This window comes from Neolamprologus multifasciatus, chromosome 15 (genome assembly GCF_963576455.1).
Source record: "Neolamprologus multifasciatus chromosome 15, fNeoMul1.2, whole genome shotgun sequence".
Lineage (NCBI taxonomy): Eukaryota > Metazoa > Chordata > Actinopteri > Cichliformes > Cichlidae > Neolamprologus > Neolamprologus multifasciatus.
In genome coordinates this window covers 6846635-6869783 of record NC_140453.1, presented here as the reverse complement: position 1 = coordinate 6869783, position 23149 = coordinate 6846635, and the positions used below count along the sequence as shown (strand labels likewise).

The following is a 23149-nucleotide window of genomic DNA, read 5'->3' as shown; positions in this document are numbered from 1 at the left end:
TCAGAGTGTCTCTCCCCTTCCTTCTTTTATACAATGTTATGATTCTTGTCTGTCTTTGCATATGATTGGCTGTATGGGGCGACCATCAAAATAAAGTCCTGCCTCTGCCAGCTGAGCAGGACCGTCTGAAGATTCAGCTCTTCTTGTTCAATACAAAGAATCAGCTTTTAGAGTCGGCTCGTTTGCAAACGACACATAACTAAAGTGAAGCTTTGCAGACAGTCTGTAAGTCATTTGTTGGGTTGTATGAAGCCAACCTCAAGTGGCCATTTGAGGAACTGCATTTGGTCCAAGTGTGCTTTTTTTTTGCTGCTGATGACCACGATTAACATCCTTCCAGATTGTGGGTCAAAGAGCATTATGCCTTTCAACACACAAGTGCAGTAACACACTCCTTTAAGATGCTTTTGTAATATGTTACACTTTACAGCACCAGTGTGACCTTTTTTATTTTAGTATATTACATTTGTTCTTGAGTGGAACGATGTTTACAGTTTACCCACGTGCCATATAACAGCAAATTTGGGATAATAATCAGAGATGAACACTGACATTAGAGAATAAGACTTCACTCCTTCTGACTCAGTTTTGCAGTTGGATACATTTCCATGATGATTTACATAAACACATACTAAAACTACAATGTGACATAAAAGGAAATATCATTTGTTGGTAGTTTTCTGTGATATTTTGAATAAATGATGTAAACTAATGTTTAACTACTTCCTCTAAGCAGCTTTAGGAATCTAAACTACATTTCCATTGATCAGCTTTGCTGTAATTCAGCTTCTCCAGTGGGAAGTAAAAATAGTTGGTAAAACTATGTAGTTACCCTCGCCACTGCCCAACAGCAAAGGCACCAATTTAATTATAATTTGATTTACTGACCCAACAATATACCCCAAGGATTTGGAAAGAAGTCTATGTCTAACCATTAGCTTTACTGCCAACTGTCAAATGGCAAAATTCCCAGATCCAGCTCTCTGCCAGAATACGAAGTGTTACTGGCTCAGAGTGCGACTTTCTACCAAACTTAATGGATACCTGTTTATGTGCTTTGTTCATATCCTCTGGCATAGAGAAAGGGAACCAATCAAAAGGGGCAAGGTAAGGTAAGGTTCCTAATGTATGACTCCCTCCATCCTTCATTAATTCCATCTGTGAGGAAAGTGACTGATGTCGACTGTAAATGCTGGGCTCCCCCTGCTGGTTGTTACTATATTGCATCAGACAGAACCTGTATTGAGAGCTTTGGGTTGTGCAGACGCTCACCTACTAAACAGGTGTTTGTCCACAGTAAGAGTAAGGGGTGAGCTGACCTGTCAGAATCAGTCTGGTATTTCTAGTCTGCCCAGGAACAAATGAAAAACATGAGAGGAGCAACAAAAAACACAATATTTTAGTTTGACTGAATAATTCTTAGAAAAACCTTAATATGCATGGTTATTATATTTACAGTAACATAGTGGATCCATGTGTAGGTGAAGTGGTTGACACATGAACACATGAAAGATCACTGGTTTGAGACCATGAGGATACAGTCTAAATAAAGAAATACACAGTTTCTGTTACAAAGACCCATTATTTTAAAAATTCCCTCGTTTTTAATGAAGTAATAATGTACAACATAAAAAATGTCTACAAAAAAAATACAATAAAATTACGCCACAAAAAACCTTCTGTTTTCCTGTGACCCATTTTGTCTGTTATGTTAAGGCTTAAATATTTTGTCAAACTCAGTCTATGGAATTTCCTGAACAAAAAAAACATTAGAAGAAAAAAAATTCTTTGTTTTAACTTTGTCATAAGTTGAGATTTTGAAAATGATTTGCACAAAATTCTTGCAGGAGGCCTTGTTTATAAACACACGAGATACAAAATATCCAAATTAGAAGAAAACGAACAAAATGTAAGTTCATAGTTATGATCGCTACTGTGCGTTTGTGTTTGGCAAGGCCACCTACATAGGTGTGTGTGTGTGCTGTGAGGAGGAGGGCGAGGGCGAGGCGGCAGCGGTGGAGGATGAGAGTGTGGACGGAGGGGGCTGAGGGGTGGCGGAGGAGGAAGAGGCGGAGGAAGCGGAGGCAGCGCTGGCAGCTGAGGATGACGTCTCTATCTTGCTGCTGTGCGTGATGAAGCGCAGACGCAGCTTCATGGCAGGACGCAGAGTCATGATGATTTTCTCCACCTAGACAAAGCACAAAAAGGGTGGATGGATAAAGGATGAGAAGTGAATACACTGATGTAGACAGAGCTAAAAGCAGGAACTAAACAAGAAAGGCAATTAGGTTGTGTCAGAGAGGTGCTTTGTAATTACCAGTCAAGCATCACATCAGTATTTATCACATTTGCTTCTTTAGAATTACAGCATATTGTGTCCTGTGGTGGCTTGGAACAAATCTGCTCTTATAAAGTCGGGCACGCCTCTGGGACTGCACCTAAGCTCAAACTAAAACTGCAAAAAAGTGATGAAAACCAGCCAAGAGATGAAGTCTCAGGATCGCCTCTCTACTTTTTGAAGATGATGAATTTCTTTAAGCGGTAACCTCCAGGTCACGCTGGTGAGGTTTGCAGCTGAGAGTGAACACTTGAAAATGAAAATTAGTACCTCTGAGCCTTAGGCCGGGATTCTCAATTGGTCAAGAGTGGAATGGCCACTCCTGATCAGGAGTAAGCTGTTGCTCCAAATGGAGGCGTTTAAGTACAGTGGGGCAAAAAAGTATTTAGTCAGCCACCGATTGTGCAAGTTCCCCCACTTAAAATGATGACAGAGGTCAGTAATTTGCACCAGAGGTACACTTCAACTGTGAGAGACAGAATGTGAAAAAAAAATCCATGAATTCACATGGTAGGATTTGTAAAGAATTTATTCGTAAATCAGGGTGGAAAATAAGTATTTGGTCAATAACAAAAATACAACTCAATACTTTGTAACATAACCTTTGTTGGCAATAACAGAGGTCAAACGTTTACTATAGGTCTTTACCAGGTTTGCACACACAGTAGCTGGTATTTTGGCCCATTCCTCCATGCAGATCTTCTCAAGAGCAGTGATGTTTTGGGGCTGTCGCCGAGCAACACGGACTTTCAACTCCCGCCACAGATTTTCTATGGGGTTGAGGTCTGGAGACTGGCTAGGCCACTCCAGGACTTTCAAATGCTTCTTACGGAGCCACTCCTTTGTTGCCCGGGCGGTGTGTTTTGGATCATTGTCATGTTGGAAGACCCAGCCTCATTTCATCTTCAAAGTTCTCACTGATGGAAGGAGGTTTTGGCTCAAAATCTCACGATACTTGGCCCCATTCATTCTGTCCTTAACACGGATCAGTCGTCCTGTCCCCTTGGCAGAAAAACAGCCCCATAGCATGATGTTTCCACCCCCATGCTTCACAGTAGGTATGGTGTTCTTGGGATGCAACTCAGTATTCTTCTTCCTCCAAACACGACGAGTTGAGTTTATACCAAAAAGTTCTACTTTGGTTTCATCTGACCACATGACATTCTCCCAATCCTCTGCTGTATCATCCATGTGCTCTCTGGCAAACTTCAGACGGGCCTGGACATGCACTGGCTTCAGCAGCGGAACACGTCTGGCACTGCGGGATTTGATTCCCTGCCGTTGTAGTGTGTTACTGATGGTGACCTTTGTTACTTTGGTCCCAGCTCTCTGCAGGTCATTCACCAGGTCCCCCCGTGTGGTTCTGGGATCTTTGCTCACCGTTCTCATGATCATTTTGACCCCACGGGATGAGATCTTGCGTGGAGCCCCAGATCGAGGGAGATTATCAGTGGTCTTGTATGTCTTCCATTTTCTGATGATTGCTCCCACAGTTGATTTTTTCACACCAAGCTGCTTGCCTATTGTAGATTCACTCTTCCCAGTCTGGTGCAGGTCTACAATTCTTTTCCTGGTGTCCTTCGAAAGCTCTTTGGTCTTGGCCATGGCGGAGTTTGGAGTCTGACTGGTTGAGGCTGTGGACAGGTGTCTTTTATACAGATGATGAGGTCAAACAGGTGCCATTCATACAGGTAACGAGTGGGGGACAGAAAAGCTTTTTACAGAAGACGTTACAGGTCTGTGAGAGCCAGGGATTTTCCTTGTTTGAGGTGACCAAATACTTATTTTCCACCCTGATTTACGAATAAATTCTTTACAAATCCTACCATGTGAATTCATGGATTTTTTTTTCACATTCTGTCTCTCACAGTTGAAGTGTACCTCTGGTGCAAATTACTGACCTCTGTCATCATTTTAAGTGGGGGAACTTGCACAATCGGTGGCTGACTAAATACTTTTTTGCCCCACTGTATCTCTGGGATCTTAGTGTTTACAGAGAGAAGGTACTGGGTTCGAATCCATGACAGCCTTTCTGCATGGAACCTGCAAGGTTTCTCTCGAGGTAGCCTGGCTTAAACTGTGTTTCTAAATTACCCACAGGTGAATGTGAGTTCAAATGGTTGTCTGTCTGTTAGTCTGGTGACAGACTGATGACCTGTCCAGAGTGTTTCTCTTGACTCTTTCACACTGACACAGGATAGGCTCCAGGTCCCTTGCAACCCCTGGATGGATCGGTCTTGTTCACGAGAGAGGGGAACAGACTTGTGCAGTGTTGACATCCATGCAGAGGCTACCTGCTGTTGTGAAGCTGTACATCTACAGACCTAACCTCACCTATGTCTGCGAGAACTGACCAAAAGAATAAGATTGCAGATATAAGCACCAGAAATGAACTCCATGCAAACGGTGTCTAAGCTCAACCTTAGAGACTGCGAGGGACTCAAAGTAGAGCCGCTACTCCTCCACATCAAGAGGAGGAAGGTTGAGGTTCGGGCATCTGATCAGGTGAGATATTTCTGGCATGTCCCACCAGAGGGAGGCTCCAAAGAAGACCCAGGACATGAAGGAGAGATTACATCTGACAAGTGGCTTGGAAACATTGCAAAAAGAGGGAGGTCTGGGCATCTGTGCTGAGATGGCTGCCCATGTGACTCAGATCCAAATAAGCAACAAAAAAATGAATGAGTGGATAAATGGAGATTTAAAAAAAACAGCAACTGTGTTTTGAGGAGCAGCATGTACTCAGAATGTGTGTAAAAGCCACAGATTTCTTGTCAGTTGGTTTTCCCTGTTTTACATGATGATGGTTTCATCATCTTCTTACTGCAGATTTTAGGGTATCTATTATTCAAAGGGTAGCACACTTTTTAATCTCTGTGCACATAATTACACAGTCCTACTGGCATATCATCATTTCTCCAAACGAAATGAATATTTAGAGACTTTCTGTTTGGATTTATTTGAATTTCTGCAGTAGTTCCGTCTTCTGGAAGCTTTCATCTGCAACATAATAGGTCAATTTTGTGCACAATCTAAGCTGCAGTAGTAGTTTATCCGGTGGATAAAAAAAAGCAGAAAACAGGGTAACCCTTGCCTCAGTCAGGCCTCTTATTCAAACCTGCAGGGAAATTTCCGTTAGCAAGCGTGATATTTACAGACAAACAATGCCGTATGCACGCCTCTGCAGTGCAATTAAACAAGGCAATGCTGATAACTGCACTGTATTTAGAGGGTAATATTTAGGGCTCATAAATAATATTAATATGGTTCTAGTGCAGTGGTGTCAAACATAAGGCCTCGGGGCCAGAATCCCCTGATGATGACGCTAATCCGGCTCACTGGACAGCTTTAGAAAATGTGAAGGAGTGCAAAGATTTTTAACTTTCAACTGTATTTTCATCATTTTCACAGCGTTTGTTATTGATAAAGACCACACTTTTCCCACACTGGCAATAACAGATAAACAATTAAATGACAGGAACTTTCCTGTTCCTGTATCCACTATTAGTGAGTTCACAATAAATCAAAGCTTCCATTGCTCGCATGCAGTTGGTCCAAAATGCCACAGCTTGTATTAACCAGTGCTCGCCCATCCTGGCCTCCTTCCACTGGCTCCCTGTTTGTTTTAAGATTTTATTATTTGCTTTTAAAACCTTTCCTGGATGACCGCTCGTGTACATGTCTGAGCTGCTGACCGCCAGTGTTGGTCAAGTTACTTGAAAAAAGTAATCAGTAGCTAATTACTGATTACTTCCCCAAAAAAGTAATCCTGTTACTTTACTGATTACTTATTTTCAAAAGTAATTAATTACTTAGTTACTTTTTAAAAACACGATTTACAACCTGAATAGGTGATAAAGCGATAGATCTTTCAGCCCAATTCTACTTTTTCTGCATAATCATCATACAAAATGTAATCAAATGGAAAAGTCTCTTTTTAAAACTTGTTTTATTAGTTTTAATCTTTTAACTTTATGCATCAAGCAAAAATTTAATTATATGCAACATTCACTGACTTGAAGAAATTAGTTTAACATTTAAACTTATTTTCTGCACATTCCAGCACATAAAATAAAATATTTTTTGTGTTTACACTCAGTCTTTCAAATAAATGCAAGTAAAACACAGCAGAAAATAAATAAAGTCAAAGACTAGCGGTCCTGTTGCTCTATTTTCACCTGCAAAGCAGGAGTGGGGTGGGCGGAGGTTTGCCCTGGTGCAGGTGTGCCGCACCAGGGCAAATTCTCTGTGAATTTCCCATTATGTCGTAGCGCACTCGGTGCTTGCTTGGAAGTTTAGAGGGTTTTTTTCGCTGTAAAAAGAAGTTTTCTTCCCACGCACAACGGACACTAATGTTTTTGTCACTTTTTATGGAATCAAACTCAAAGTAAGGTCAGTACTTCCACGCTTTAAACGCTGCACGCTCATACTCTCTCCTGCACTCGATATATGATCCACTGTTGATCTGCACACAGCTGTTGTCACGAACGTCGCACTCGCTTACGTCACTGTCATGAGACATTCTTGCAAAAAAAAAATCACGGTTTTAGTAACGCAGTAACGCAGCGTTCCTACGGGAAAGCAACGGTAATCTAATGTTACAAGTAACGCGTTACTGCCCATCTCTGCTGACCGCATATGTTCGCTCAAGATCGCTGAGGTACATGGACCATTTTTTCAGTTATCATCTCTTAATTATGGAAAGATCTCCCTGCCCATATTTTAGGATGATCTCCTCATTTTTAAAAAACTCATCTGGCTTTTAACTCACAATGACAGTGGTGTGTTCTTACCTTCAATATATTATTATTTTTATTGTTGTTGTTTTTTTATTGTTTCACTGATTGTGTGTGGTGTTTTGGTGCTTTGTACAGCACTTTGTCAAATTTGCACGTATAAAAAATGCCCTATAAATAAAACTGGATTGGATTGTTGTTGTGACACTGCTATGCTCCAAGAAGACGTCAAAAGCTCACCTGCTCCTTCACGCTGTCTCCAGTGTACATGTATTTAATGTGATACAGGAAATCGCAGATCGGGTCCATGTAGCTGAGATGCTGACAGTGTTTGTCAACTGCCTGCAGCATCTCATAGAAGGCAACACCAATCTGAAATAGCAACACAGAACAAAATGTACAAAAATCCACCAGGAGAAAGACAAAACTAAATGATATCTTTGATGTAAGATAAAGAGAACGTCTGAAGTGTACCTCCAACATGCAACGCGTCCTCTCTTGCTGGAAGCGCTGAAGGAACGGCCCCACCAGGTGATACACGTACAGCAGCTGGAACTCTGTCTTGACGATTGGCTTCAGAGTCTCTGACAGGAATCTACGCACAGACACATAAAGACATGAGGAGAGCAAAAAGAAACAGTCTTACAAGATAGAAACAAGGAGAGCGCCTCACTTGGGGATCAGAGACAGCTGTCCGATGGATGAGTGATGCCACACGGCGTGTGCTAATGCTAGCACGTAGCTGCAGTTCATTTCACTGTAGCTCTGGTGGCAGGCGGTGAAGTCCAGCAAGGCAAAGGGATAGCCTGTCCACTCTGTCTCCGATGTCAATGCCGGAGAGCTGATCACAGAAACGATGCGGTCGTGGAGAACGATCCAGTATGGTTCCTGAAGAGGAGATAGCAGGTCGTCACGGCGGAAAAATCTGAACATCAGTTTATCGTGAAAGCTGAAAGTCAGAGTATTTTTCTTACTGGAAGTGCAGTGATCACAAGTCCAATGGCATTCATCCAGGCAGTGATGTTCTCTCTGGGGACCAGAGGCTGACTAAAAGGTGAAAGGAGAAGATGATAGGTAATTTTAGGGATCATTAAAATATTCTACATACACTACAGAACACTATTAATTCCAAAAGGATGGCATTTAAGCCTAATGAGACCCATAAACTTTACAGTGATTGCACATGGCTTGCTTACTGCACCTTTTCAACACAACATTAAGCAAAGCGTTTCCCACATCTTTTCCTGGCACGGCCAAAGCCATCAGCTCCACACAGGTGACGTGCAGGGCGTGGGCCGCAGGGTTGGGGAACTCGTTGAACCTCCAGTCACAGTTGGGAAAAGGACCCGGTGACTTTCCCGCCATGGGTAAGGTAAAAGCTAAGGAGGATAAACAATCACCGGAGGAGAAAACAGCCTTCGTGGAAGCGCGGATGTTTTACTTGTTCCACTTTTAATTAACCGCATATTGTTTTTGTGGAGCACACGAACCCCATCCAACCGATTTTATCTTGTTTTTAATAACTCTTTTCCACTTTAACAACCCCCGAGGCTGCAATAAAATGAGCTTAGATGGATTAATAAATACAATCCCTCTTTAAAGCTATTAAGGGAGACAAGAACTCACAGCGGTAAGGTAAATATACTTTCCAGCAGCCCAAAAGACCAATGACTTTCCATGTTCAGACATTGGTCTTTTGTTGTTAAGAGTGATTAATGAAGGATATTGTCCACCAGGCGTCCAATCAGCTTGCAGTAGTAGGTGTCATCAGGGATCCACACGTTTTCTTCACGGGCGTTCATGCCAAACCTCAGATAGGTTTCGCTGAGACACCAGCCTGGAGTACGGTTGTCCTGCAAAATAAAACGTTACACTGATATCAATAATTGCGCATTAGCTATTCAGATACATGAATTAATGAATGTGTCTTCTCTGTTTACCTTCAGTGAAGACATGATGGCATGAACCAGTTTTCTCTTGAGGTTGGTTCTGTCTCTCAGGTGTCTTTCATAGTAGTGAAGGGTGTTGTACAGGTAGGTCACAGGGCGATCTGCAAAAAACGCAGCGGAAAATACAAATCCGCTAATAATGGCAAAGTTCACTTTCCCTTTTTTTATCCCAAAAAGCTGATTCTGATAAGTGGATGACTGGAGAAGTTACTTAGATGAGTGATGAAACATTTCTCCCACTGAATGAGCTGCCTGGGATTTCCTGTTTCAGAATGCGTTAAGACGTCCTAGTGAATCCAACTCCCCTCATCTTGGACCTGCACAGTCCTCCTTTTGGCCCTACTCACCGTGGAACTTGTACAGCCCTCCCAGATGATCCAGCAGCGTCTCCAGAGACTTGGAGACAGGAAGGAGCTCCAGGAAGCGGTGGATGACAATGTCAAAAACAGGCAGAAAGCGCAGACACACATTCCCAAAGTAGATTGGCAGGTACTGAGGCTGGAGCTGCATGGGAGGGTTGACTTGGTCTGCGAGACCCTCAAAGTACAACTTCTCTGGGTATTTCTGGAAGAAAAACAGTCATTTTAAAACACATTTAATTTAATTTCTACATTTAACTTGACTTTTTGAGATGTCTCACAGTTGTGGAACTATCTAACTTTTAACGAAACATGTTCTGTCGCACGTATACCTTGTGGTAGTTCATGTGTTTGCTGTGCCAGTCGTTTTGCAGCCAGTGCTCGGGAGCATTCTCCTTGACAAAATCGTTGACTCGGTTTCTGAAGTCATTGGGCTTCAGCAGCAGCAGCTGGATTATGAAGTAGCAAACCTGAGCCTCGTTTCCCTCGTGGCTACGCATCGCCTGAAGGCAGAGACATGGATTCTTATCGCATTGCAGCATGGGCAAAGAAAAAGTGTAGAATCAATGATGTCTTTGTTACAGTATATAATCCTGTAGTTCTCCGTCTGTCCTCACCAGGCACAGAATGAGTCTATCCAGCGTGACTATGTTGTATTTCCACACCATGTCATTGAGTATTTCAATGCACTTGTTAAGCTGCTGCCCGCCAGCTGACGTTGAGAACTCATAGACGAGGAAGTCGGCAAATGTGCGCACGTGAGCCACCAGTGCACGTGCTCCAATACGTTCCAAGACCCTGAGGGACCAAAAAAGAAATGGAACCCCCCCCCACAAAAAACAGCAGTTAGCTCATCCTCCCACAATAAGGCAGCTTTCTCCCTCGGGATCAATTAGTCACAGATGCTGTGTAGGACCCACCCCCGCAACCCCTTCCTGGTTAATTGATGTAAAATGTTAAATTTAAAATGCCTCAACAACAGTGATGACATGCATCATTAACACAGGGTTCATTAAAATACACTCAGCAGTGTCTTTAATAGCGAGTGTAACCTGGAAACATAAACAAGTAATAGTCTCGCTGATCACAGCTTTGGATTATTTAATTAAGTATTTCTTTTCCCCCGCTGCGGTCTACTTTTTATATAAATGTGGAAGCTTAACTCATGTATAACAAACCTAAAGCCTATTTGGTTTATATGGTCCATCTCCAGCAGCATCTTCCACAGCAGACAGAGGAACAGTGGAGGTGAGCCCTGCATGGAGAAGTGGGTGATGATGTCATTCTCATTGGCCATCGACTTCCACTTCCTGTACTCCTCCTCGACGTTCTTCTTCAGATTGAAGCGCGACTCCTGAGGAACGTTGTTCTGCTTGAAAAACGCCTGAAGCAAAAACAGAGGTCCAGGAGTCACTACAGCAAGATTCGGACGTTTTATTTGACAGAGAAAAACAACAATAAACCACAATTATCACTTGAATATTTTGCATAACATAATATCTGCACCTGTAGTGGTGCAGGGAAGCAGGATAGCGTGTGTGAGGCCCAGTTATGAGGCGTAAAACTCATGATTGTCTGCAGGATGTCCTTACACCAAGTGCCCTGGATGGAGTCAGACCCTGTGAAGAAATCTGCACATACAGAAAGCAGGTGACAAATAACACGAGACGGATTTCAGTCAAACACGATGATTAGAAGTGAAGCAAAAAGCGAAACAACGACTAAAAAAACCCAACAACACTGCAAATGAGGCTTCAAAAACTGAGTGAGTACCGGTGACGTGTGTGGCTCTGGCCAGAGTGAGGATCAGGGCGCGATTCAGCTCCTCGGATTCGGCTGACAAAACTGTCTTTGGGTCATTGAGGAAGCGGGTGAACTGCGGCTGCACCTCCGAGCTCCCCAAAGCTGTGATCAGGCGCAGAGCTGTGCTCTCAACACTTCAAGACAAAGACAGAAAGAGGAATGGATGACTCTTTTTCACTACATCATAATCCTGATGAACATTTTTTGTGCTTAATTTGTTTCTCAGTTGAGTTGGACAACATGAGAACATGTTGTGTGGGACTTTTCTGTCTTCCACAGTTTGTTTACCTGAGTAAATAATTAGAATTAAGCAAATAACTATTTCAAACAGAAGCACTTAAAAGAATAATCTTCTTCTTAAAAGAAGAAGATTTCAGATCATTTTCACTTCATGGTAGGAACATCACAAATACAAATTTTAAGTTCAAAGGCAATAAAGTGCATTAAAAGAGCACACAACACTCAAGCTGCATTTTAATATTTGTTTTGATTTAATCTTTCGACTTCAAAAAGCAACAAAATGTGTAATTTTGCTTTAAATTTCTAATATTAGCAGGAACTAGCTATATGCGACACATGCTTCTACATTACCACAGATGTAGCTGGTTCTGGTTGGTCTGTGGCACAGCAGCCAAGCTGTGCAGGTGACTCAGCAGCTGGACTCTGTAGTGTGGCTGGATGTGATGCATCCTGTAACTGAACATCTCCAGTAACGTGTGAAGGATTCCCCACGCGTGAGACTTGAACACGTTGGGCAACAACTGACCTGGACAGACAGAGTGTTTCTCATTATTTAAAACGTTTCTGCAGCCCCAAAGAGAATAAATAATAATGTAACTGTGTCCCAGTAAACTGTAATACTTGCAAATTTTACTAGCTCAGTATATTGATAGTACTGCAAAACCCCATAATGAAACAGTATCTTGTAAATAAACCTGCTTCCTCAGTAAATGTCATTAAAATGTTCATGATACTATAAATATAGAGATTAATAACACTATTCTGAAGCCTGACACATTCAGACGGCTTTATGTCGGCTATTTGCAGAGCTGGGAAGTAATGAAGTACAAATACTTCATACTTTACTTAAGTAGAATTTTCATGTATCTGTACTTTACCTGAGCATTTATTTTTCAGGCAACTTTTTACTTTTACAAATATCTGTATATTCTTCTCTTTACATTTTTACAACTATTAGTCGTTAAGAAGCAAAATGATCTCCTCCTCAAATAAGATAATATTTCATACATCTACAATTCAACATAGTGCAAACTTTAAGTGAGTTTTAAAAATAGACTCACTGATGAATCCTTTGATGCCCAGGGACTCAATTTCCATGTAGACCAACAATCTGCTGTACGTCTCTACCAATGCAGGGGCAAGAGCAATGCTGGACTTGGCATGGGCCAATTTGATGACACGCGTGGCAATACTGTGGATCAGACTGGAAACCGGAGGGCAGGCGATCAGGGATTTGAAGTAGAAGAAATGAATTAAAACATTCTCTGTGTTTTACTTATTTACCTCATCTTTGCATGCACAGTGAGCGAATCCAGCAGATTCATGGGCAGCGGAGTGACCGATCCCGAAGCCATACAGTTGGTGCCGGGAAGGTTGATCCTCATGGATCCATTTCCATAGATGGTCTCAACCAGGACGCCCATTGGCAAAGTGAAGCACTCCGAGTTGGTGCTGTAGGCGTTACACAGCAGGGCGATCTTATAGTCGGACATGCCCAGGGTCTTGTTACGCAGAGACTGCTGAAGAAATCTAAAGAAAGAAGGGGAAAAGCGGTGGACAGAGAGCCGCAGAGGACGTTTATCATTTTATGAATTCTGGAAGACATTAGCAATTAACCAGGTATGCCATGTATAGGGAAAATTATGACTTTTGAAGTATTTATTATCGCTAAATGCATATCTTTGTGAAAGACATACTCATGGTGCAGCTTCAGAGAGTGCGGTATGGGTATCTGCAGTTTGGAGTTGTCGTTCTGAGCTTTGCGGTTCAAATGGATCCAGATGCAGGTCATAGCGAACGAATGGGTCGACTGGGGTTTGTTAATGTCAGGAACTGGAATGCACTGAAGAGGAACAGAAAGCGATGGTGACACTCATACCACAAGCAATATTAGTCTATTGTACCACCCCAGTAAAATATTAGAATGATGAATATTTAAAACATAGATCTAATAAAAAACAAGACAAAAATGGGACAGTACAAGTTGCAATAACTTGTACCTCTTTTTCTGGGTAAAGCAGGTCAAAAAGCTTCATGACAGGCAGGAAGTCAGCTAAGGCGTTCTTCTGAATGCTTCCTGATATGAACTGAAGCAGGACCCACATAAGATGATCTCTCCCTTTAATGAGACCTCTACCTGCAAGCTGATGAGAACAAATAAGGGAAAAGAGAAAATAAATCATTAAAACACATATACACAGAATTTAATCTGCTTCATTTAATTTTTTCCTTGTTAGTAACATGTTGTTAAACATATTTAATAAATGTTATGACACGTGCTACAACTCACTCCACTGCATACATTTAGGCTATGTCCACACGTACCCGGGTATTTTTGAAAACGCAGATTTTTCTATGCGTTTGCACCTTTCGTCCACACGTGAACGGCGTTTTTGGTCACTAAAAACTGAGATTTTTAAAAACTACGGCCAGGGTGGATATTTTTGAAAACTCCGTTTTTGCATTTGCGTTAAAAACGGAGAAAACGCAGCGTCAAAGGTGTGCGCATTTTTTGACGTCACACTGTGCGCCACGTTATTGTTTCGGTGAAATGAATTTCTACAATACTATTACTGTTAATTGTTCTCTCTGCAGTGTTTAAATGCTTACATATACACACACAGTTACTGTCCCTCCACACATACGACTCGGTTCTGCTTCTATGCCCCAGCTTTGTTTACTTTTTCCCACCGAGGCTTCTAGACTTCTGATTGGCCAACATTTCTGCACGGTAGGAATATATCGCCACCTGCTGCTTTGGCATGTTCCTGGCAGCGTTTTCCTTCATTTCTGCCTTTATGTGTGGACGGGATTATTTTTTAAAACGAAAACGGAAAATCTCAGTTTTCAAAAATACCCGTGTACGTGTGGACATAGCCTTAAACACGTCTCAAAAGCTTGAAAAAGGCAACCGGGCTTCTTAAAGTTTGGGAAGATGTTTCACCTCTCATCCAAGAGGCTTCCCCAGTTCACTGTAAACACATGTATTACACTCATGCCCCTAACTGACTGTAAACATGCTGTAAATGTTTTTCTTTTTCTATCAGCGTGCCTGCAGTCAACTCCTCATACCTTTTGGTGTAGCGACAGCACCATGTGAGGGAAACTTGCAAACTGAAACAACACAAAGAAGATGAGCTGGGAGGAGAGGTGCTGCCACAGCAGCTGACTAGTTCCTCCGATATCGGCGTCAAAGTGTTCCTCAGTCTCAGAGCGCTCCATGGCGTACACCACCAGGTCCACCAGCTGCTCTTCCAGCACCGGGCAACGCTGCTTATGCTGGGAGGGGAGGAGGGGAGGTGTGTTACAGGATAAAGAAAACGGTGAGAAGAAGGGAAGAAAAAAGCCAAAGGAGACAAAAAGAAGAGGGGTTAAGAAGAGAGGAAAGGAAGGTTGGATTGAAGGAAGAAAGACAGAGAGACAGACATAGGAGAGAATAAAAATAACATCTTTAATAAATTACTTCACATTCAAACATTTTTGTTGACAGTTATTCCAGATACTGTTAAAAAGATCACTGCGCGCAGGACAGCATCTCCTTCTTGTGTTGTCACAATGGACTGTAGCCATATTCCAGTATTTACCCATATCCCTTAATATTCTGGTAATCCTCAGCTTGTGTTACTATACAGAAAAGAAGATGTGTTTTCGTCTTCTGTGAAATCTTTTATAGCTCTAATACATACAAAAGATATAAAATAAGAGTTTTCATTCTATATATGAACCAGTCACAAGGTTCACAAGCTTAGAAGTAGCTGTTATATCAGAAGATTCAGAAACGGATAGAAGCTAAAGCTAACTAGTTTGACAAATAAACCCTTAATTTTCCTTTTTAATATAATTATATTATAGTCTGAGCAAACATATAGAAAGAACATTGGCCAGAATATCCATACTAGAATTTTTAACACTTCAAAATCTGTACTGGCTCCAGTATATCCAGTATAACCCATGCTCTGTCATGGAGAATTAAAAAAAATGCATCTCTATAAAAGACAGGTGGGGTAAAAAGAAAAAAAAGGAAAAGAAATGGAGGATTAGTGGTAATGAGAGTTTTTTTCCCATCTAATAAGGGTTAATAATAATAATAATAATAATAATAATAATAATACAGGCTTCACTTACAATCCACACAGCCCCTGTTCTACTGTATGAGGTAGCTGATATTTCATGTCGCTGGGTCTGTTATTTAATTTAAAAAGAACTATGATTTCATAAGAAAATGCTGCACACTTTCCTGACATATGGCCTTCACATTTGTTCCGTCTTCTACATGTAAAAAGGCAAAATTCGAGCAGAAGGAGTGAGGATCTCTGCAGCGCAGGCTTTGACATTCATGTCAGGCCTCTTAACAGAGCCCTTCTTACACTGAGACACGAGGGACTGAACAGCACAGCACGAACAAGTCAGGTACAGCACTAAAAGGCACAGCATAAAACAGCAAACCAGCCACTGCAACACATTCCCACATGCAGACTAACAGGTCTGGGAAGGGACAAAGAAAGGTGTGAGTGGGAGGAAGAAGAGTAGCTGTGAAAATGACCATCCGATTTTTCTTTGCTTTGGCCTTCGGCACAGCTTCTCTTCCACCGCAGCCAAACACACACATGCTCACAGAATGAGAGAGAAAAGGGCAACAAACAGATAGAAGAAAAAGAGTAAGAGAGAGATCCACAGGCATATCTGTTGTCTACAAATAAATCATGTACACAGATCACCCAGTGATATATTTAAAAACCAGCAATATAACCAGCAGCTAGTTTATACTGTAACTGATCAACAGCCTGACTAATGGGAACCTTTTTTTTTCTCTTCTTTTTTTTAAAATTCGAACCCATCATGCACCAGCACAATGTAATGAAATTGCATTTTCAGGAAGATAAACTCAGGTAGCATCTTATTTATTAACATAACACCTGGGTGCCCAGAATTAAAATGTTCCACTGACCTGCTGACAATAACCACAAACTATGCAAATGCAATAAAGCACTGCGGTCTTCACAGGCCACCCCCTTATTTAATTATTTTGACCTGTAACAAAAATCCAGTCCATCTCAAACCTGAAAAGAACTTTTTGGTTTATGAGCCAGCTTTACGGTGGCTCAGAGAGGTCAAACGCATTGCAACTTAAGAAAACACGCCGCAGAAGCACACAAATCACAATGGAAACAGAAAAAACTAAACAAACAAACATAAAAGAAATCACACACACAAATGTATACAACACAACTGAAGTGTTTTTTGGGGAGACAAAAACCAAAACATGCAAACGACCGCACTGAGACCTACTTACAAGAAGCTGAGGAGAAAAGGTTGCAGGTAATGTGTGTTTTAATAACGTGGTTTGTATAATACTGTAGATACATGTTTGCTATTAGCCGTTTACTGTTAGCTTGTCATTTCCACGGCTCTTCCGTCACATTATCGTGTCCCCCAAAGACACTTTCATTGTGTTTCTTCTTTTTTTGCAAAGTGTTGTGAGATTTTGTTCTATTTCAGTTGTTTTTTGTGTGCTTTGACAGTATTTTGTTCTATGTTCATCCATCCGTCTATTTTCTTCCACTTATCCAACTCAGGATCATGGGGTGAGAGACCCTACACCCAGGACAGGTCACAAACCATTCACATCTATGGACAGTTTATATACAGTAATTGACCTAACCTCACTAAGTCTGTGGGAGGAACCCAGACATAACCCACATAAACACGGGGAGAACAAGCAAGGTCTACATAGAACAGCCCCGGCATGATGGGGGTTCAAACCCAGGACCTTCTTGCTTTGAGGCAACTGTGCTAGCCATCGCACTAACCTGTTTTTTCCCTATTTCCACTGTTTTATTTAACCTAGCTTGTGTTTTGTGTGCTAAACCTGGTGTTTTCTAAAGTTGCAGTTTATTTGACCTTTCAGAGTCACCTCACAGCTTTTACTGGAAAGGATTAAGGTGAATGTAAGCAACACAAATTAGAGCCACTTTCTCATTTTTGACTAATGCAACTGAATGAGTGGAAGGGACAAGCTGCATTAAAATCCAGTTTGCAGTAACATTATTTAAGAGCTACCAACTTAAAATGCAGACTGGACTATAATTAAACAAAGCATAGCCAGCCTGCCTTTTATTTATGTAAAAAGTAATAAAGTTGGAATGATAAATTAACCTGTGAGGTGCCTAATGTTTTGCTTGTCTACTTGTAGGTACAGCACAATGTTTCTGCGCTTGCTGTGGCACACACTAACCTTTCTGTCTGGGTCTGTAGTCTGCTGTAGTCACTGTCTGCCACATGGCTAGCTGTTGCTTGATTTGCAAGCTTGCTCTTGGCTAACAAATATAACAATAACAAATTGCATTAATCACCAAAGACAAGAGCACCGCTTATTCAAAATAGTTCAGTGTTGCCCCCGGTCAGCACAACAGAAAGCAGCAGCAGGTCCGACACGGGAGGACCTTGCTAACAACAGGCAAGCACCAGACTACATCCATACATGCAGTGCAGCAGGACTTGAAATGTCAACAGCAGGGTTTAAAGTCAGAAATAATTAAGGTTGACTTGTTAGCTGGGACTAAATTTGCTCTTTTGCGGCTCAGAGGAGCTGCAGCTCTCTTAGTCTGGACTGTATCCGTATGATCAGTGTCAGTTAGCTCAGCTGACATTAGGATTGCTAACTAAAAATCGTAATCAACTGTGTCTGTTGGGCCACAATAAGGCAAAGTTGCGGAGTACTCATTAATAAGTAAATAGAATTATGCAGAAACATGCTAAGCACAAATCCAAGTACTAAGCATTACTGAGGAACTTGGAGCTTGAAAGCTTTCAGCTGACTGACAACCCCCAATGTAAGAGGCTTAGTGGTAATCATGGCTAATCACAGACCTATTTTTCATATATTTATCATATGCATTAATTTAACTAAGCCTAAATAATTATAATCAAAGTACTTCTTTTTTTGCCAAGATCATATATACTGAATATTAACAGAAAATATCAAGGAGGATACAAAAAAGATAAGGTAAGGTAGAGATAAGGTGTGCAGGTGTGATGCAAAGCAAACAGGCATTATTAAAAATGTACACAGCGACCTGTTAATTGAACAAGTCATGTGCAGTTAATGACTCAAAGTCTCCCTGGCTTCCCATTAAACTAACTGCTTTTTCTGGTAATCTTTAATATCTCCCTAACAGTGCACCTGTCAAATATTTATTTAACTACACCAGTCTACCATTTATGGAGCCCTGCTGTGTCCATCTCAAGCTCTGTCATGTTTCCCTTTTGTTCCACTTCAAGTTTTCTTCATTTCTCCAGTTTCAGGTCGTCAGTGTGCCTAAAAAAAAAGCTAAGCGTCCATTGAGCTGGTTAGTTGGGTCGGTCAGGCAACCAGGAAGAGGACATACCTGGGCAATGTTCAGAGTCTAGAGAGCGCATGGCAGAGAGACAGACAAATACAACACACAGCCAGAGGACAAAGAGAGAGAAAAGGAAGAGAAACAAAGAAAGAGGATGAAACGGAGAGAGGAGGGGGGGCGGGGGAAGGAGAGACAGAAAAGAAAGTGGTGACTAAGGTAGCTAGGTTGTTTACTGTCTGTTCAGCACAGTTAGTTTCAACTCAGCCAATTCAGATATATAAACCAGATTCTGGGTTATTTACTCCAAGTCAAAATATAAAGAAAAATCCATATACAGCGTTGATTATAGCTTTGTGTTAACAATCCAAGGAGCCCGGAAGAAAAGCGACTGGACTTCCTTAAGTTTCTTGAAGAAGCTTCGTCTTCAAGAAACTTAAAGTAGTCCAGTTGCTTTTCTTTTTAAGTTCCTTATATTGCCATGACCGGGATAACTGAGAACCTACACAGAAATATTTGTGATAATGCCAAACTGTCTGGATTCAATGACAGCTTGACACACTGTGTGGATGTTTGTGCTAAGTGAACTGGGCTGAGCTGAAACTGCATGAACCCAACAGGGCAAACTGACACCAGTGCATTATGGGCCAAGCTCACAGCGTTGCTTTACATTTGTTCTTATATAGGTGTGTCATAAGGACTACAAGGGAAACAAGGTAAAAGAGAGGTGTGAGGGGAGAAGGATATAAGGGGGGTGGCAAAGAAAAGTGAAGAACCCGTGCCGAAACGCAAAGAAAAGATCATGGAGGATAAGGGAAACAGCAAGAGCAGGAGCAGATAAAAGATGGTAAGATGAAAATAACGGGGGCAGGAAGTGTGAGGGCATTTGGAGGGCTTGATATGGAGGCAAAGGGACAAATACAAAAGAAGATGAGGTTGTTTTACCTGCTTGTTGAGCCCCAACATGTTGCACACCATCTCTCTTGAATAAGGCTGTTCTAGTACATAGCGTAGCAACCCTGTCTGTGGCTCAAAAAGGTCCTATATGATAACACACAAATCACGATCAAACTTCTGTACATCTAAAGGTGTGCGTGGTATATAAGTCCAGCGCGTTTGTTACCTTGTCAAACGGCAGCATGCCTCTCAGAGGGAAGCGAAGAGTGCTGGGGTCTAATTTCCAGGAATTACAGATAGCACCGCTGTTATTCACCACTGGCAACAGACTGCATCGTCCTGTGAGGACACACGGACGCAACAAATGATTGTACATACCAGACTGACTACATGAGATAAATAACTACAAACTGTCTTTTTAGTTTTCATTCACTTTCTAGTGACTGTCCTATTAATAATAATAATAATAATAATAACACTTCAAATGATAAGCGGCTTATTTAAATCTCCAGGAATCCATAAAAGGAGAAGCAACCAGTTCCTCTTACCACAGATAGAATTGATCCGGGCTGTGGGTCTAAAACTGTCCACAAAGTCTGATATCAAACTGCCCAAAAGCTGAAAATGAGATGCACAGACATGATAAGGAATTCACAAATAAAAATTCAGACTATAGTGTTACATATAATGTTACACATAGCTACACAAACACTCACCCAGTGTGAGAGCTGCCCCTCTGGATACAGTTTTCTAATTTCTGTGATAGCAAAGTAGGCTGGAAGGAGACAGGCATTTCTGTCCAGGATATATTCTACCACCTGAAACATGCATAAATATAAGTAAACCTAAAAAGTATTCAAATAAACCATCAAAAATGACATATGATTCATTTTAAAGGTAAAAAGATGGGTACCTCTCTGGCAGCCAAAAGCTGCTGGACTATAGCTGAGCTGACAGTGGTAGGAATAGTTTGAATTTTATCCAGCACAGCTTTCAACAGGTCCCGAACACCCTGACGCAACAAGTATAAAAGAATTCATGAACAAGTGTCTCACGTGGAAAGCTTAAAACGACTTTAAAATGTATGACACATTGTAGGATATTCTTCTAAAAGCCAGAGATCCCTGTTTAGCAGCAGTCAACAAATATAAAACCACTGAAAATCAAAACAAAAAAGCACAAACAATCGAAGAATTGAAGAAACGAATTGGAAGAATCGATCCAGATGTGTCTGTGTGCTAGAAGTTTCGTGTCAGAGACCTTGTAGTCCACTCCCCCGATGATCTTGCGGATCAGCTTGAAAGTTAATGCCCACAACTGTGTCCTCTCCCACTCCAAACTGTCTGAGCTTATTAAGGCCACGCACACCATCCTAAAGACACAAAGATTAATGAGATAGACAAATAACAGATTACATGTTACAACTTCAAACATAATAAATACAGTTAAAAACAACTCATTATTGGGATGTCATAAAACAGATAAATTAAATATAATAAATTAATATAACGAAATATTATAAATCATTCTTTGAACCCATTTTACTTCTTTAGGCGTCAAATAATCTCACACTATATGTATGTGTGTACCTGGGTGGTAAAAGACTGGTCTCCACAGCCATTGCCAGACAGTCGTAGAGGAAGGAGATCCTCTTAGGGCTGTGCTGACTGTGTATAAAGCGCACAATCCATTGCACACACTGTTCATGAGACTCCTGCAGAAAGACATTGGAGCAACTGAGAAATCTCAGCCATGTAGGTGTGAGCAAGTGGAAGTATGTGTGTGTGTGTAAAAACCTGTGGCAGGGTTCCCCAGTACTGCCTGAAGGCTCCAAGACAACTGATCAGCTTAGTCCTCTCATCCTCTGGAGTGTCCATAAACATCCTAAAAACACACTTCTTAATTTTAGCATTTAATTTTGCTCCATACATTTTAATATACACACACCGGCCACTCTGTTAGCCACATCTTTTCAATACAGTTATCTAATCAATCGATCACACGACATCACCTAACTGCCTTTAGGCATGTGGACATGGTCAAGAAGACCTAGTTAAGTTCAAACTGAGCATCAGAATGGGGAAGAAAGGTCATTTAAGTGACTTTGAACATGGCATGGTTGTAGGTGCTAAACAGGTTGGTCTGATTATTTCAGAAATTGATGTGATGATCTGCTGGGAATTTCCCCACATATACATCTCTAGGGTTTTCAGAGAATGGTCCAGAAAAGAGAAAAAAGGCAGCAAGCAGCAGTTCTCTGAGGGAAAATGCCTTGTTGAGGTCATAGGACAATGGCCAGATTGCTTTGAGGTGCTGGGAGCAAAAAAGCAACTCCAATAAACACAACCCCCCTATTCAGAAGAGCTTCTCTGAACACAACATGTCAAACTCCGAGGCAGATGGACTACAGCGGCTGAGGAACATAATGGATGCAGTTGCTGCAACAAATCTGCAGCAACTATGTGATGCTGTCATGTCAGTGTGAACCAGAATATTTGATACATGTTTCCAGCACCTAACAAAGTGGCCTGTGAGTGTATGTATGGTCTTACTGCTGAAACATCCAACAGCACTACCAGTGTGCAGTAACTTAACATTACACCTTTTAAAGGTAATAACAATACAATTGCAAATATCGGGCGTTATTAACATGAATTCAGCGCAGCCTTACCCAGCAAAGGCCTCTTCTATCATCTCAGTTTTCTAAGAAAAGAAGGAGAAAATAAAAATGCATTAACGTAAGTGAAGATTTGTGATATTAACGGTACACCCATAGCTATTAATTCTCATATGTTAGCGAGCTGGGGACATAAAGTAAAAACACCATCTGGTTATTTTTAGGACTGCTCATTTGCAATCCAAAGTAAGTTCAGTAAATAGAAAATACTACTACAGTTATCTGACATGCTAACTAATGTTAGCTCGGCTGCCACTCAGTAAACAAAGGTGCAAGTTACCACAACATCTTCAAAGATGCTCTGAAGCTGCGTTTCCATCGAAAGCGCCATGTTTGCAACCAAAAGACAATTATTCAACGAACCATCCCAGAATTCAAACCCGTTACTCCTCTACGGGAGCACAGACGATAACCCCAACAAGCTAAATGCTAAAATGAAGCAGGATGAAAGCCGCCGCATGAGAAGCGCGATGGCAAAAACAATCCGGGTATGCAACGGACACACAAGCGGAACAGTTCCGCTCCATTGTTTCTTTGCTTAATTATTATTATTATTAGAAATTGTAATTCTCATACCTTAGTAATTTGCAAATAATAAAGTTACACATTAATAATATTTTTTCCAAATATTTATCACAACGCTTGCATTTTTGAGTGTTTAAAATCTGTATTCAAAAATTCTGTCCCTTCACTAAGACAGGTCTGTGGCCACAAGATGTCACAATGGACGATGTTTGAGCACCTGCTGTTCTTCTCGATATTTGCTAATTGATTTTTCCATGTTTTGTTTATAGCTTTCGTGAGGTTCGTGGT

The 23149-nt window shown here is 41.3% G+C and overlaps 1 protein-coding gene across 2 annotated transcripts; it reads right to left on the bottom strand.

The window, feature by feature from the left end:
* Window positions 1–247: 247 nt before the first annotated feature.
* On the bottom strand, window positions 248–22831 carry med23 (mediator complex subunit 23). 2 transcript variants are annotated; one of them, XM_085132969.1, is made up of 31 exons: window positions 22617–22831; window positions 22331–22362; window positions 21456–21543; window positions 21249–21373; window positions 20920–21031; window positions 20573–20671; window positions 20376–20477; window positions 20208–20277; window positions 19886–19998; window positions 19708–19803; window positions 18814–18831; window positions 14498–14704; window positions 13426–13569; window positions 13123–13268; window positions 12710–12955; window positions 12487–12629; window positions 11777–11951; window positions 11156–11319; window positions 10889–11013; window positions 10561–10766; window positions 10000–10180; window positions 9715–9885; window positions 9371–9587; window positions 9015–9124; window positions 8801–8927; window positions 8276–8441; window positions 8049–8121; window positions 7748–7962; window positions 7549–7669; window positions 7315–7446; window positions 248–2188 (listed from the first exon to the last, which is right to left on the bottom strand). In XM_085132969.1, exons 1-31 carry the CDS (start codon window positions 22665–22667, stop codon window positions 1961–1963), a joined length of 4203 nt encoding a protein of 1400 aa, XP_084989095.1. In that variant the 5' UTR covers window positions 22668–22831; the 3' UTR covers window positions 248–1960. The 2 variants fall into 2 exon arrangements, with proteins under 2 accessions (XP_084989095.1, XP_084989096.1); XM_085132970.1 differs by lacking the exon at window positions 18814–18831.
* Between the last annotated feature and the right edge of the window lie 318 nt (window positions 22832–23149).

Bases quoted from the DNA above. Each gene is read 5' to 3' on its own strand.
- med23 (XM_085132969.1), bottom strand. From the start codon at position 22,667: ATGGCGCTTTCGATGGAAACGCAGCTTCAGAGCATCTTTGAAGATGTT. The intron at 10,181-10,560 runs GTTTGTTATACA...TTGGTCCCTCAG, and splicing joins ATAAACCAAATAGGCTTTAG to GGTCTTGGAACGTATTGGAG. The intron at 8,122-8,275 runs GTGCAGTAAGCA...TTCACCTTTTAG, and splicing joins CTTAATGTTGTGTTGAAAAG to TCAGCCTCTGGTCCCCAGAG.